The following is a 14,162-nucleotide window of genomic DNA, read 5'->3' on the forward strand; positions in this document are numbered from 1 at the left end:
GATTTTTTCAATCAGAAATACTTTTAGAAAGAATTATGCACTTTATAATTATTTTACACTTTTGACACCAAGCAATTGTTCTTCATTTGAGACCAAGCAATTATCCATCACTCATTCCTTACATGGGCAAAACGTGGGAGACAAGAGAGGATTTATCCATCCCAAAACAGTTTGATGTGTTTTGACTCATTTCTAGCTCCGTTAACAAGCATTACATGCCAGGATCGCTTTCTTAGAAGGCTGCTCTATGCTCAGAGAAACAGGAAAGGTGGCAACTCACACATGTGTGTAAAGGGGAAAGTGAAACTGAGTGCTTTAAACACAGGAGGAACTAATGTAAGGGAAGAACACAATTTTTAAAACACCAGTCAGAATATTGACCGCATTAAGCTTTCCACAGTAGGGAAGCCTTCTCCAACATGAAAACAAAAGGGTTGAGGCAGCCTATAACAACAAAGAGAGGAGGCTTTTTCTCATGATCTAGGGATTATAACTAGGGATATAATCAAAATTTCCAATGTCTAGTTTCTAAGTGAGGGACACCAACACAAAGGCATAACAGTTACATGTTATAACATTTGTGCTACTCTGCAGAATGTGCCTTAAGCTTTCCTAAAACAAAGCACCTGGGCCATTATTCAGCCTCGTCTGACAGAAGGCTACCCCAGGGAAGGTCAGAGGTAGTTTGTCAAAGGATTTCCCTTACCACATAAAAGCATAATATACTCACTCAGCTTCGAACCATGCTGTGCCAACAAGGTTTCTCTGCAATTCCAAGACCACTTAGTCAAGCCTTTGCCATAATGCACTATGTAAGCCTGGGTTTTCCCCTCCAAGATTAAAAGGTTATACATCAAGATTAAAAGGTTATACACCAAAGCCTGTCAGTTCAACTATATTGTGTTGAAACACAGAAAAGCCCGAGAAATAAAGCAAAAGTTGCAATATACAGTTTATGTAGCTGCTCTTCCTTGCTGAGATTTGGTTTCATTGAAACCAAGGAGTAGCCAGATGTTGAACCTCAACTCCCATCAGGCCTCCCTCAGCTAGCATGACTAATGGTCAGAGATGATGGAAACTGTAGTCCAGCAACATCTGGATGGCAACACACTGGCTACCCACAATTTAAGAGTTGACCTGTACATATTTCATTTCAAGCTTCAAGTTTTATTGAGATGTTGCTGAAGGGTACTGGTGTCTGGTTTTTGTCTGAAAGGTTTTTTTTCATATGGCAAGGATGTGCTCTCTGTATTTTATTTGTGAAAACATTTTTACCCTGCCATTTGGATCTTACAATATAATTTTAAAGTTAAACAATACAGAGCACTGTAAGACATCATAAGAATCATTAAACGGCAGTGACTGAAGACAACGAGCCTTCCGAAACAAGAAAAAGCCAAAAAAAATTCTGAAAGAACCACATAAGCCAGCTGCCTGAAAACTAGGAGTGAGGGGACTGGAATGGACCTCCCTCAAGAGAGATGCCCACAACATTTGGGGGAACAGTCCAAAAATCATTGCCAGAGCCCAGGTCACCCTAAACCAGCTTTCACCAAACAGGTACCCAGGTTGGAAAGACAACTCCCATCATGCCCAGATAGCATAGGACTTTATTAGTTATTTCTTACATTCATACTCTATCTTTGCTCCAAGGAGCTCAATTTGGCATACGTGGTTCTCTTCCTCCTCATTTTATCCTCACAACATTGTATCCTGTGAGATAGGTCTGGCTGAGAGACTGTGACGGGCCCAAGGTCATCCGGTGAGTTTCATGGCTAAGCAGGGATTTGAACTCTTGTCCCTTAGGTCCTAGTCCAACACTCTGAACCACACTGGCTTTAAATACAGGTAGTTTCATACGGGAGAAAGCAATATATGAGGCAATGGCAAGCTGCGTGTGGGACCAAATTAAACACTCTTTTTCTTTTCTGGAGAGTGAATCAGTATATGCTCAACTAATGCTTTTATGGGAACCCTTGGCAAGCAAGACAGGAAGCACAGAGCAGGATGTAGCGACACATACTTCATCCAGGTTTAGGGTCCTTTTCGAACCCTGGCAACAACAACAACAACAAAAATACACTGAAAGTCATACTAACCGCAATAAGAGAGCCCAGCAATCTGCATATAAAGATCCTCTTCAGAGAAACTTTCAGGTAACATAAGAAAGGCTGCTGTGACTGCGCTCTTCAAGTTACTAGTAAGGGCAGCTTGCAGCTTAACGTTCTCATTCTGAGTAAGGATTTTCACCTGAAAAGTAGGCAAGAGAATGGGTAGGGCGTCAGAAATTACAAGCATTAAACATACACACACCAAAGCATTTCTATTTATTTTACTGATTTACAAACTGCTTCACAGCCATAGCTAAAGTATTATATGATAAGATAAACTCTGATAAAATACAGATTCTAAAAACAATAAAACCAACATTACAACTGCACAATTAATATTCCATAAAATGACCGGGAGAGCTTTCTTAAACAAAAATGTCTAAGGCAGGCACCTAAACATCAAAGCACTAAATGTCAGTCTAACTCCAGCTCATTCCAGAGGGCAGAAGCTGCAATGCCAAAAACATGGTTTCTGGTACAAAACCTTGAACTGCACCTGATAGTGGCAGCCAGTGCCCTGCAGCTCCCTCAGCAGAGGTATTATAACCTATGATGGGATTTATGTGCTTCATAACTGACTGCAAATCCCAGAACTATGTCACAATTAATGAATGAAGGTACAATGATTTAGAGATTTTCCAATTTTGTCGAGCTCCACTTTCAACAAAGCATTCAACATTATAAATAAAACATTTACAGAAAAGCAGGTGGCAATAAACACCTATACAGTGGTACCTTGGGTTACATACGCTTCAGGTTAGACTCCGCTAACCCAGAAATAGTACCTCGGGTTAAGAACTTCAGGATGAGAACAGAAATTGTGTGGCGGCGCAGCGGCAGCGGGAGGCCCTATTAGCTAAAGTGGTACCTCAGGATAAGAACAGTTTCAGGTTAAGAACGGACCTCCAGAATAAATTAAATACTTAACCCGTGGTACCACTGTAATCAATGCAACACATGAAGGCAAAGTCTTTGCATCTCTGTAACATATTGTTCTTGGAGGTAGAAACAATAGCAGACAGCGGTGCTCACCTGACCTCCTGGTGCCTGCATCACTGAATACAAAGACAGAGATTGGCAAGGTTAGTATGGAGCAAATGCTAGGGTTGCCATATTTCCAACAGTGAAAATCCGGACAGAAAAGTTGCTGAGCTTTCTTTTTTTATTTCTTCCCAAGGTTGTTGGGCTTCTTTTGGCAGGATCACAACAAAAATTGCCGTATTTGAGCTATTTTAAGGGAAAATGAGAAAAATCAGCACTGCTGAAAATCAGGACTGCCATACATCCAGATTTTCCCGGATATTTGGCCAATTTCTGCCCAGACCCTGCTGATAAATGTGGTATTCTGGATATGTCCAGGAAATTCCAGGCGTATGGCAACCCTAGCAAACACACAAGTGGGAGATGGACCTATGTGTTTGCACCACGCTGACCTTCCTCTCTCCATCCCAGTTTTCAGGAGCAATGCTGACAACTGGAGTCAGGTGAGTGCCAGTGCCCCATGCCAACACCCACTATTGGGTATAAATATTTTGATTTAAATAACTTATTTCTAGGCCACTTAGTCCTAGTTTCATGATTCCCCAGCTTCTACAAGACTGAGTATCAGAAATGACACTGAGGATAAAATTCAACATAATAATAATACTTTATTATTTATACCCCACCCATCTGGCTGAGTTTCCCCAACCACTCTGGGTTGTTCCCAATCGAGAGTTAAAAACAATACAGCATTCAATATTAAAAACTTCCCTAAACAGGGCTGCCTTCAGATATCCCAGTGGCCACTCCCAGTCACCAGTCTAGCTGCCGCATTCTGGATTAATTGCAGAACTTAGCTCTAAAGAGGTTGTTCTGTTGGCACAAGCATTTCTGCTTATCCAATGGAACAAATCTTCCTTCCCCTTCCCCCATACACTGTTCTGAGGATGCTCCCAACCCTCCAGAGCAGATCCGGAGAAGATACAGGGGTGAGGGAGAAAGCCATATTGCGCAAAGTCCTTCCACTGGCTTCCACAAGCAGAACGGGTTAGTTGAATCCAGCCCTATAACAATACCCATACACTTCTGCATCAACTTATATTCCATTTTAGAAAATGCCCGAATATTTGAGTTTGATGAAGTTAAAAAAACCAAATGCTCCATAGATCCCATGTACACATGGCTTTTGCTTTGCTTTATCACATAAGAATTTTGTTGACACTAAAGTAAAAAAACAGGATGCTACCTTATAACAGGTCAGATTATTTGTCCATATAGCTAACCCTGACTGGCAGCCACACTCCAGTCTCTGACAGGAGCCTTTCACACCGCTTTCTTTCCAAATGGAGGTGAAAAGGAATATATCGGCACATGTGGCGCTTCCACCTACATAGACATGAATAGGAAGGCATGCCATGGGTGAAAGGTTATCACTCATGGCACTAACACACTATTAGTCTGGCCTGAACATTTGTACTGCAATGTTTGGCTGCAATACTGATGAAATGTCATCATTTGTAACCAGTTCTGACATATGCTGGAAAAGCTCCAATTTAAGCACATTCTTCTACCACTTGAGTCATCAACTAGAACAGACAAGGCGACAAACTTACTTCCGTTGTCTGTGATCGAGATCCAAAGAACTGTGAAACTAGAACAAGGGAGCTCACGGGAGGAGAGCTGGGCCTGTTCTTGAACATTAACAGCCCACACGCACCATGGAAATGGCTTTTGAAAGCAAGGAGAATTTCTGAAGTTTGATATGGGATAGTGGTCAGCAGTTCACAGTCAGAAGTTCCACTGAAGTAGCACAAGTTGCCTTCCTAAGTAGCTCTTTGGATCCCAGCATATATTTCGTCTGCTGTAGCAACAAGAGACAATCTTGGAGGCCTTTGCAATTTACTTGTATAAAAATAGCACATGAACCCTCACACATTTGTAGGTGGCTTTGACTTGAAAAGACAAAAAAGGAAAACCAGTCTCAAAGATGCTGAAGAGTAATACATTGATGCCCACCTTGTTTTGCTACAGAGAGGTCTTTCTCAGTAGCTTTTACGTTCCTTTGCAATTTCAGCAATTTCAAAACTGATGTTTTTGTAAATGGAAACATGGAAACCCCTGAAGGAGGTCTGTTTAGGTGGAAAAAGTGATGGTCATTTGAACATTACTCTTGGGCATCTTTGAGATTCTTTCTCCTGTTTTGTCTTTTTCCTTGGATGCTTCCTGTTTCTCACTTGCGTGTGTGATTTAATTTGAGGCAATCTGCACACCACTGTGTTGCATTTGTCCATAGAATAATCAATGTTGTAAACATATTTACACAGTTATGCAATTTCCCTCCAGATTTTGCCCAGCACGATGAAGGAATAAGTATTGCCTCTAACCAAATTACCCTTTTCTTCTATTTTTTTTTTTTTTTTAAGTTTCCACAAGATGATTTTAGAGTGAAGGAGACAGCTGGAGCTAGACTGCAATGAAACAAATAGACTGATATTATTACAGTGTGCAGTTTTCGCAAACATTTAGAAGGTATATGGGTAAAAGCAAGTCCATGACAAAGAGATGATTGTATCCAGAACCTCACAAGCTTAAACCAGAGCCGATGATATATGTTTCTGAACACAACCCTCGAGACCCAAAACGAATCTGTGGGGCATACAATATCATTATTCTTCCATTATCTCCCCCCTGCATTTGAAGTGTGGTTTTTGTTAGCGACACAAAATCTGAACCATCTGAATAGTTAAAGGTAAACTGGTCCTGGGAGAGGCTATTTGAACACATGCTTTCAATTTGCTTTCCTACATGTTTTTAAAAGCCTAATTTTACAAACAAGCATTTTTCCTCCTCCTTGAGGGGGGGGGGGGAGTGAATACAATCTTCTAGAGCTGAAAATGGCAGCTAGAAGACAATAGGGGAATACAGTGAAAGACCAGCTGCTTTTGCTGACTGTCTAACGGCCAAATTACACAGCCAGTTGAATAGTCAAGTGACCAAACAGCCAGTTCACCTCTGTTGAGAACAACTGTGTTTATATGCTAGGAAAAAGCCTGATATATAATAGCTTATCTGCTTGACTGAGAGGGGAAAAATGAAGAAATGTGGTCTTCTGACTCAGTTCTTTCACTTGATTTACACTACCTGCCATCTCATATTGAAGAGTCAAAACTAACAGAGTTTGCTGGGGTTTTTTAATATGTTCATTTTAACTTCTGATTCAGCAAGACTCATTGTAACCATGTCCTGCGGATGTGAGTTAGAGAGAGAATCCAATATAAATGTATTATAAGGGGTCTTCGCCATATGGGCCTTAGTCTAAATTAAGCATGTAGAGGTTTCATCTGTTTGATGGTTCCTTATGTAACATTTTCTTATAAAGACCCTATTTATTCTTAAATTGCATGCACCCACCCCAGGGGCTTTGGGATGTTCATTCCCCTCAAAAGTCCAGTCACAAGGTGTGGCATGTTATATCATGCTGCATTTCTGCTGGGAAGCGGGGGGGGGGGGTGTCTATTAAAAATACTGTATTTTCAGGGCCTATTATCCTTTCATCACAAATGATTTGGCTTGCCAAAATTCATGAAGAGATGTTGCAAACAAGGATCCAGTTAAAGGAGGGAAGAACACACTTTGCACACAGTGTTCATCTGTGGCATAATCAGTTAAGTATCTGAGACTGCCCCATAGTGGAGGGGGAAACACAGAGAAGCACAGGTCTGGGACTTCCTTTTTCAGAGCAGGAGCAATGACATCATCGGCCAAAGTGACAGGATAACTGATGGATTGTCCTTGCTCTGGCAAGTGAATTAATATGGTAATCAGAAATGTGAGTTTGTTTGTGACAAATCTGCAGAGGTAATCAGAGACCAGATGCTTTCTTCCTTTTTTGTGTGTGTGGATAGGTTTCTGATTTCAGGCTAGCAATTTAAAGGGCAAGAATTCTTTGCAAGAAGCAAGCAGTTAAATTTCAGCTGGCCAAATGTGCTCTACGAGATGAACCTACACAGTCGGAAGCAAGCGTCACTGAGTTTGACTCTCAAGAAACTATCGTATTTACTTGAGTATAATGTGTTATCAAATCTAATGAGCACCTTAATTTTTGCAACGCAAAAAAAGTATGCATTAGATTTGGGTAAATAAGGTATACATAAAATTGCAGTCATACCGATCCTAATATATGGTGGTGGTGGTGGGGTTGCAGTCAGGATAAGTACTACATACTTAGAATAGATCTGAGGAAATTAATAAACATAGCTTTCTTAGGGCCATTCATTTCAATGGGTCCACTGTGAGTAGAACTTAATGGAATACAGCCCTAGGTATTGTGCTATGTATTGCGCGCGCTCTCTGTGTTGAAATATATATAAAAATTGTCCAGTAGCACCTTAGAGACCAACTAAGTTTGTTCTTGGTATAAGCTTTCCTGTGCATGCACACTTCTTCAGATACACTGAAACCGAAGTCACCAGACCCTTATACAGTGTTACCTCGGGTTGAAGTAGCTTTGGGTTGAGCGTTTTCGGGATGCACTCTGTGGCGACCCGGAAGTAACGGAACATTTTACTTCCGGGTTTTGCCGCTCGCGCATGCGAGAAGCCTGCGAGAAGCCAAGTTACAGGGAACCAGGCAGAGGGCCTCCTTGGTAGTGGCACCCACCCTGTGGAACGCCCTCGCACCAGATGTCAAAGAGAACAACAACTTTTAGACGACATCTGAAGGCAGCCCTGTTTAGGGAAGCTTTTAATGTTTAACAGACTATTGTATTTTAATATTTTGTTGGAAGTCTCCCAAAGTGGCTGGGGAAACCCAGCCAGATGGGTGGAGTATAAATAAAAATTATTATTATTATTATTCGTCTTGTGATTCCTGATGTCAAATTTATGTCCATTTATCCTTTGGCACAGGGTTTGGCCTGTTTGTCCAATATAGAGAGCTGAAGGGCACTGCTGGCATTTGATGGCATACACAATGCTAGAAGATGAGCAATTAAATAGGCCTGAGATGGTATGTTTGATGTTGTTGGGTCAGTGATAGTGTTGTCTGGGTGTATGTGGCAGCAAAGTTAGCATCTGGGTTTACTGCAGGCTCTGGTGCCAGTGTCCATGTTAAGTCTGCTTGCTGTATTTTTGTGGGTGAGGGGTGTGTGTGTGTGCATGTGTGTGTGTGTAATAATGGATGAACACCAGATGCCTGCATTTTTGTATTCTATTTGGGGGGGTGGGGTTGTCATGATGGACTCCTGCACTTCGAAGTTTATCACCGCACAACTAGATAGCATAGTTTAAGAAGACCTCCTACTGTGAACCTTGAGAGCTCTGCCGGGCAATGCAGACCACGATCTTATTCTGAATAATGATCTTACTCTGCATAAGACAGCTTCATCCATAGAGGTATAGTGCCTCTGAAGCTATCATGGACATGTAAGTGGACTTTCATAAGTGCAGCTGAGATGGAACAGGTAGGAGGAGCTATAAGTAGAAGGAGCTTGGGACTATGTGACAGGAGTAGCTTGGATAGTGCCTCCCACTTTCAGGAAGCACCAGAAGTATCTGCCATTCCTCAGCAGCCAGGAAACTTTACATATTCTGAAGATGGGACAGCAGATCATGAAGTTTTAACAGGATGGATGTTTTCTACAAGCCTCAATTGGGCTGCAGAAAAACCCTGTGTTTACCCAGTTCTTCAACATGAGGTTAGATGAGAACTTGGCTAATCAATCTTATGTGGTGTCCAAAGCAAAAAGCCAGCAAACTCTTGAGACACAGCCAGAGATGCCTGGGAAGAAGAAAAGAGCTCACAATTCTCAATAGCCATTTGTGTCCTACTAGAGATGTCCTCATCTGAACTATGCGGCTCATATTAGCACTGCTGCAAGAGTATACCAAACTAAGGGAAATTAACGCATCGGAGATTGGGACTTGGCTTATATTGCCCGCTCCATAGAGACAGAAAAACACAGAAACACTAACTAGCTGGGACACAATCTTGTGGCGGAACACTAGGAATTATTCTGCTTGAATCCCTGCTAAAACAGGGGGAAACCCATATGAGCTGTTCAGTCATGTTTAATATATCACTGTCAGATTTGTGCAAAGGGTTTGTTTTTCAACATTCAGGTTTGTATTGACTGTAAATCACACAGTGGAAACAGTCGATTAAAAGGTATTGCATCACACACCTGAAACATCAGATGGGAATGCTTTCATGTTCAGATTGGTGGCATATTTCAAAGGCTTCAAAGTTCAGCCCTAAAGCTGTTGTCACCAAAGTTTGAAAAACCTACAACCAACTAAAATAACAGTATCTACGAGTGACATTAGTTAAAATTTCCAGCAGCAACTACAAATTACTGGTTAATTTTGCAAGTTTAGATCTGGACGCAAATTCCAAGAAGAAAAAGAAGATCATGTTGACCCAGAATGGAACAACCGAAAGAAGACCTAGAACCAGAGAAGGCATTTATATTTGTTGGATTTGCATTCTGTTTTTATTTATACTTCTAGGTCAAGATTGAATGTAGCATGAGTAGACATCTGCTCACTTCTCCTTCCTGTCCTCCACCCTGCAGTTTCCACCAGCAAAATCTGCTCTGAACTTTAGAGACACTGAGGACTGGAGGGGGAAGTTGAGAAAGCCAATGTTCTGTTGCACAAGCAGGCCAACATCACCGAACACTGCCTTTCGTTTCACTGATTCCCAGAAGTTCAAAGCAGGCTTAAGATAGGTAAAGTGTGAAAAATGCTAGAGATCTACCTTCCTACACACTTAAGCCAACTCACAAAATGCCTGTTCAGACAAAAGTTTCAAAGAGACACTGGGTACGAATGTAGACATGCTATGTCCGATGTGGTACAGTCCTCCTAGAGATCATTCCACTGGAAAATACTCACTAGGCTAGACTGAATGGAAGCACTACTCATCAAGATCTCCCTGCATATGGACAGTTGATATATTTTTTATAAGGGACTTTGAAACAAGTGATTCCCATGCACATTCCAAAATGGTGGAATCCTCAGAGAAGTGAATAGGGGAAATAGAACAAACACCCAAATATGTAACCATGTTTTTACTAAAAATTGTGCACTGCTTGAGGAACTTCAGTTGAAGTTAAAAAACTAAATATTTGATGAAATCGTAAACTTAAGTTTTACTTAGTCCCCAGAAGAATAGCAACATGAATGCTCATTTGTTTTACTGAACTTGTAACACAGACAAACAAAGAAGAGTGGGCTTGTTTTGTTCTCAAAATCAAAGGCAAGAAAAAGTATCTTCCATGAATTTTACTGGAAAGGACCAATGAATAATTTCCACCAACTCCCACTAATGATTTCATATATTGTAGCAGAAGAATATTAAATATATATTAAAAACATTAAAATACAAAAAGAAGTCAGCTGGGAATTCATAGGCAACTAAAAAGTATCACATAAGACTATACGCAGAGCAGATTCCCCACCCCCACCCCTTTCTGCCATCAGAATTCCAAATTGAATTTAGAGTCTCTCTCTCTCTCTCTCTCTCTCCTTTTGACTTAACTCTGCTTCCATCTAGTGGTCAATTGGAACACTTGATATGAACTTTGTGTAGTTGTCACTGACATTTCACCAGGAACTTTTAAAGCTCAGAACTCTTTATCCTATGGGACGCGGGTGGTGCTGTGGTCCAAACCACAGAGCCTAGGACTTGCCGATCAGAAGGTCGGCGGTTCAAATCTAGCAGTTCGAAAGCATGTCAAAGTGCAAGTAGATAAATAGGTACCACTCTGGCGGAAAGGTAAACAGCGTTTCCGTGCGCTGCTCTGGTTCGCCAGAAGCGGCTTAGTCATGCTGGCCACATGACCCAGAAGCTGTCTGCGGACAAGCGCTGGGTCCCTCGGCCAATAAAGTGAGATGAGCGCTGCAACCCCAGAGTCGTCCGCGACTGGAATTAACGGTCAGGGGTCCCTTTACCTTTACTCTTTATCCTTAAAGCACCTGAATCAGAGTATGGGAGTGTGGCACTCTATATATTGTTGCAGTTGAGCTCTAATCGGCCCCAGCCAGCATGGTCAGAGACAGGATTGAAGTCGAACAACCACAGGTACCCACCTGTGACTTAAAGACACCAATAAACTGGTGTGACCAACTATTATGGGTTAAGATCTTCCATCAGGTATGAAACTCACACAATACTTTGGGGAAATTATTATCTTTTAGCTTAACTCTGTATCCACTACCCTGAACTCCTGGCAGCATACAAACATGATCAATAATATGTTTAAATATAGACCGGGCATTTCCAAATTCTTTCCCAAGAGTGCAAAAAGGTCACAGGAAGAGATGTGGGAATGGAGGAACTGAGAGCCAAGTGATAACAGCACTCCCGTTGGATACCAATGTACCTGTTGCAGGGTAACTCGCATGTGTTTCCAACGGCTTGGCAAAGGACAGTACGATCTGGTTCCAAAACTCTGAAGTTACTTGTCAAACTACATACATTAGTTCCGCACACACATCATATTAAACCATAATTCAAATCAAGCTATGGTTTGATGCAAATAAGCAGTGTGGTGGCGCATGCTGCTCAAGTGTTCCCAAGGCACTTCTCTTCCACTGCTACTACGCCACAGATACAACAAGCCAAAGTCCAGCTTGCTGTGCTATCCAAACCCAAGTTTATGGTGTGCTTCCTCCCAAGGTTTGTTCTTGCCTGTCACTCATGGTGGCAGACTCAGTTGCACACCAAGGGAGGAGAGCCATGGGAACTTTTGACCAGCAGTCACCACCATACTGCTCATTCACATCAAACTATGGTTTAATGCTACATTCAAACCAGGCCACTACATGATGCATGGTTTTGTTTTTTAAAGGTGTACTTCATTAAAAGGTAAAGGTAAAGGACCCCTGACAGTTAAGTCCAGTCGCAGACGACTCTGGGGTAGCGGCGCTCATCATGCTTTACAGGCTGAGGGAACCGGTGTTTGTCCGCAGACAGTTTTTCCGGGTCATGTGGCCAGCATGACTGAGCCACTTCTGGCGAAACCAGAGCAGCGCACGGAAATGCTGTTTACCTTTCTGCCGGAGCGGTACCTATTTATCTACTTGCATTTTTGCTGTGCTTTCGAACTGCTAGGTTGGCAGGAACTGGGACCAAGCAACGGGAGCTCATCCCGTCATGGGGAGTCAAACCAACAACCTTCTGATCAGCAAGCCCAAGAGGCTCAGTGGTTTAGACTCTTATTTTAAAGAAAAAGTAGTGGTGAGCTCCCTGATTAGGAATGTGTTCCTGTGTAGCTCTGTGGTAGCTCCCTGCTGAAAATTCACCTACCCAACACTGCTATTTGCCTTCAAATGTGCTGTTCACTGAAATTAAACAGCATCTTAAGCAAACTGCCACATAGAGGAAGGAATTTGTGGAGGCCCAATTCAGACTGTAGTTCCACAGCTGCTTTTTCTCCAAAACAGAAGTGGCCATTTGAACACTAACATGAACAATGTAACATGTAGTTCAACCCTCAGATGGAACACAATAACAACTTTATCAGCATTTCACTTTACTTATGCCACACATTTACATTCCAAAGACCACAGTAAGAGTACAGCCTATACCCACCTATCCCTCCACCATGTTTTTGAAATAGTTTTCCTGTGGTTATAGTTTATGGTCATTTTAAATGAGAAAACGAGTCTTAGCAGTACCGGCTTTTGCAGTCGTCCAGCTACATAGAGTGTCTTCCAGCGAAGCAAATCTTCAATCAGAACATCAGTACTAATAACACCATATTTTATAACCTGGAACATGCAAAAATGAAAGCTGGATCACATTAAGTGTAAACAAAATACAAATATACATCAGCCAAAAGCAAAATAGATTTGTACAAAGGCTGAATCTTTTGAAAATTCTTTTGGGGAAATTATTCTCAAAGCACTAGATAGGTAGTTTTTTTGTCTCTTTTGCTAAGGACCATCCTAAGAAGCAGCAGAGGGGCACACACCGTGAAGTCTTTTTCATCAGAAACTTTCCATGGGAAAATCACTTATCTCCCCTGTTCTCCTCATAAGCATTTCTGCAGAGTCTCTTATCTAACCTTCAAGGCGCCTCTTGATATTTAAACAGTTACCTCACTTGGAGTCCCAAAACTAACCTGGTTTTGAACCTATCTTTCGTGATGGAAAGAGTCATAAAAGTTGTTTTATTGTAATAAAATCTAAAACGAAGATTAAAATAACCACAATTTAAATCAATTAATCCTGTTTTTATAGAACATATTGCCTTTCAAAAGAATTTTCGTCTCAGTAATAAAGCTCTCACAGAGCAAAAGCCTGAATGAGTCAATAACTAAACTTGTGCACTGGGGACAAACTCAGATAACAGCATAGATATATTACTTACCCTGCCATTACAAGGCACTAGTGTATTGTAGTAAATCCCTGCTCCATAGTTCTGGACGTTACTGATTGGCTTGGGCCCAAAATATTTTAGAAAGGAATAATGATTACGATTCTTTAACAGGTTCATCATATGCCATGTCACAGAATCATCAACAGCAAACACAAAGTCCAGCATATTGTTCTGTAAAATAAAAAAGATGACAGAATGCATAGGGGTTTTTTTTGCTTACAATCACAAGACACTCCTGAACCATGTTAAACACTAGAAGGCAACATAAAGATCTGAAACAAAAAAATGAACACATAACACACACACACACACACACACACACACACACACCTGGAAGCAAAAGCTCACAAAGCATGTTTGTCCACTCCATGTTGCATCCAGATTAAATTAGGCCCCATTCAAATCCAGACTAAGGTTTCAATTAAAATCATTAATGTAGTCCCCACTTTAATTCAGTGGGATTTAAGTGCAGGCTTTGGATTGGACACAGGCTAACTATAGAGTACATGATGCATCAGCATCTGATGGCACTTAATAAAATTCAACACCACAGGCCACTATTAACGCATTATTCACTATGGCTGTATTAGGATCCATCTAAGAAACAAATGGTTAAAAACAGTTGAAGCTAAGAGGGATAGGATTGCAACCTTAGAATGAGCCTTAAACTTAAAGGCTGCCAGACTC

General features: G+C 41.4%; 1 protein-coding gene across 7 annotated transcripts in view; it reads right to left on the reverse strand.

Annotated features, from left to right (window-relative positions):
* Window positions 1–14,162, reverse strand: part of TAMM41 (TAM41 mitochondrial translocator assembly and maintenance homolog) — a 138,350-nt gene that overhangs the window by 14,011 nt on the left and 110,177 nt on the right. For 5 of the 7 annotated variants that reach the window (XR_014561215.1, XR_014561216.1, XM_083726860.1 and 2 more), the window contains 3 exons: window positions 13,467–13,646; window positions 12,773–12,865; window positions 2,100–2,250 (listed from right to left, as the gene is read on the reverse strand). Coding sequence is in view for 5 of the 7 variants with exons in the window: in XM_083726860.1 (XP_083582986.1) it covers window positions 2,100–2,250; window positions 12,773–12,865; window positions 13,467–13,646 (424 nt within the window). In the remaining 2 variants the exon portion in view is untranslated. Of the gene's footprint in view, window positions 1–2,099; window positions 2,251–5,108; window positions 5,458–12,772; window positions 12,866–13,466; window positions 13,647–14,162 lie in introns of those variants that run through there. The other 2 variants (XM_083726864.1, XM_083726863.1) reach the window with 2 other exon arrangements.

Source organism: Podarcis gaigeae (assembly GCF_964106915.1).
Source record: "Podarcis gaigeae genome assembly, chromosome: 2".
NCBI classification, from domain to species: domain Eukaryota; kingdom Metazoa; phylum Chordata; class Lepidosauria; order Squamata; family Lacertidae; genus Podarcis; species Podarcis gaigeae.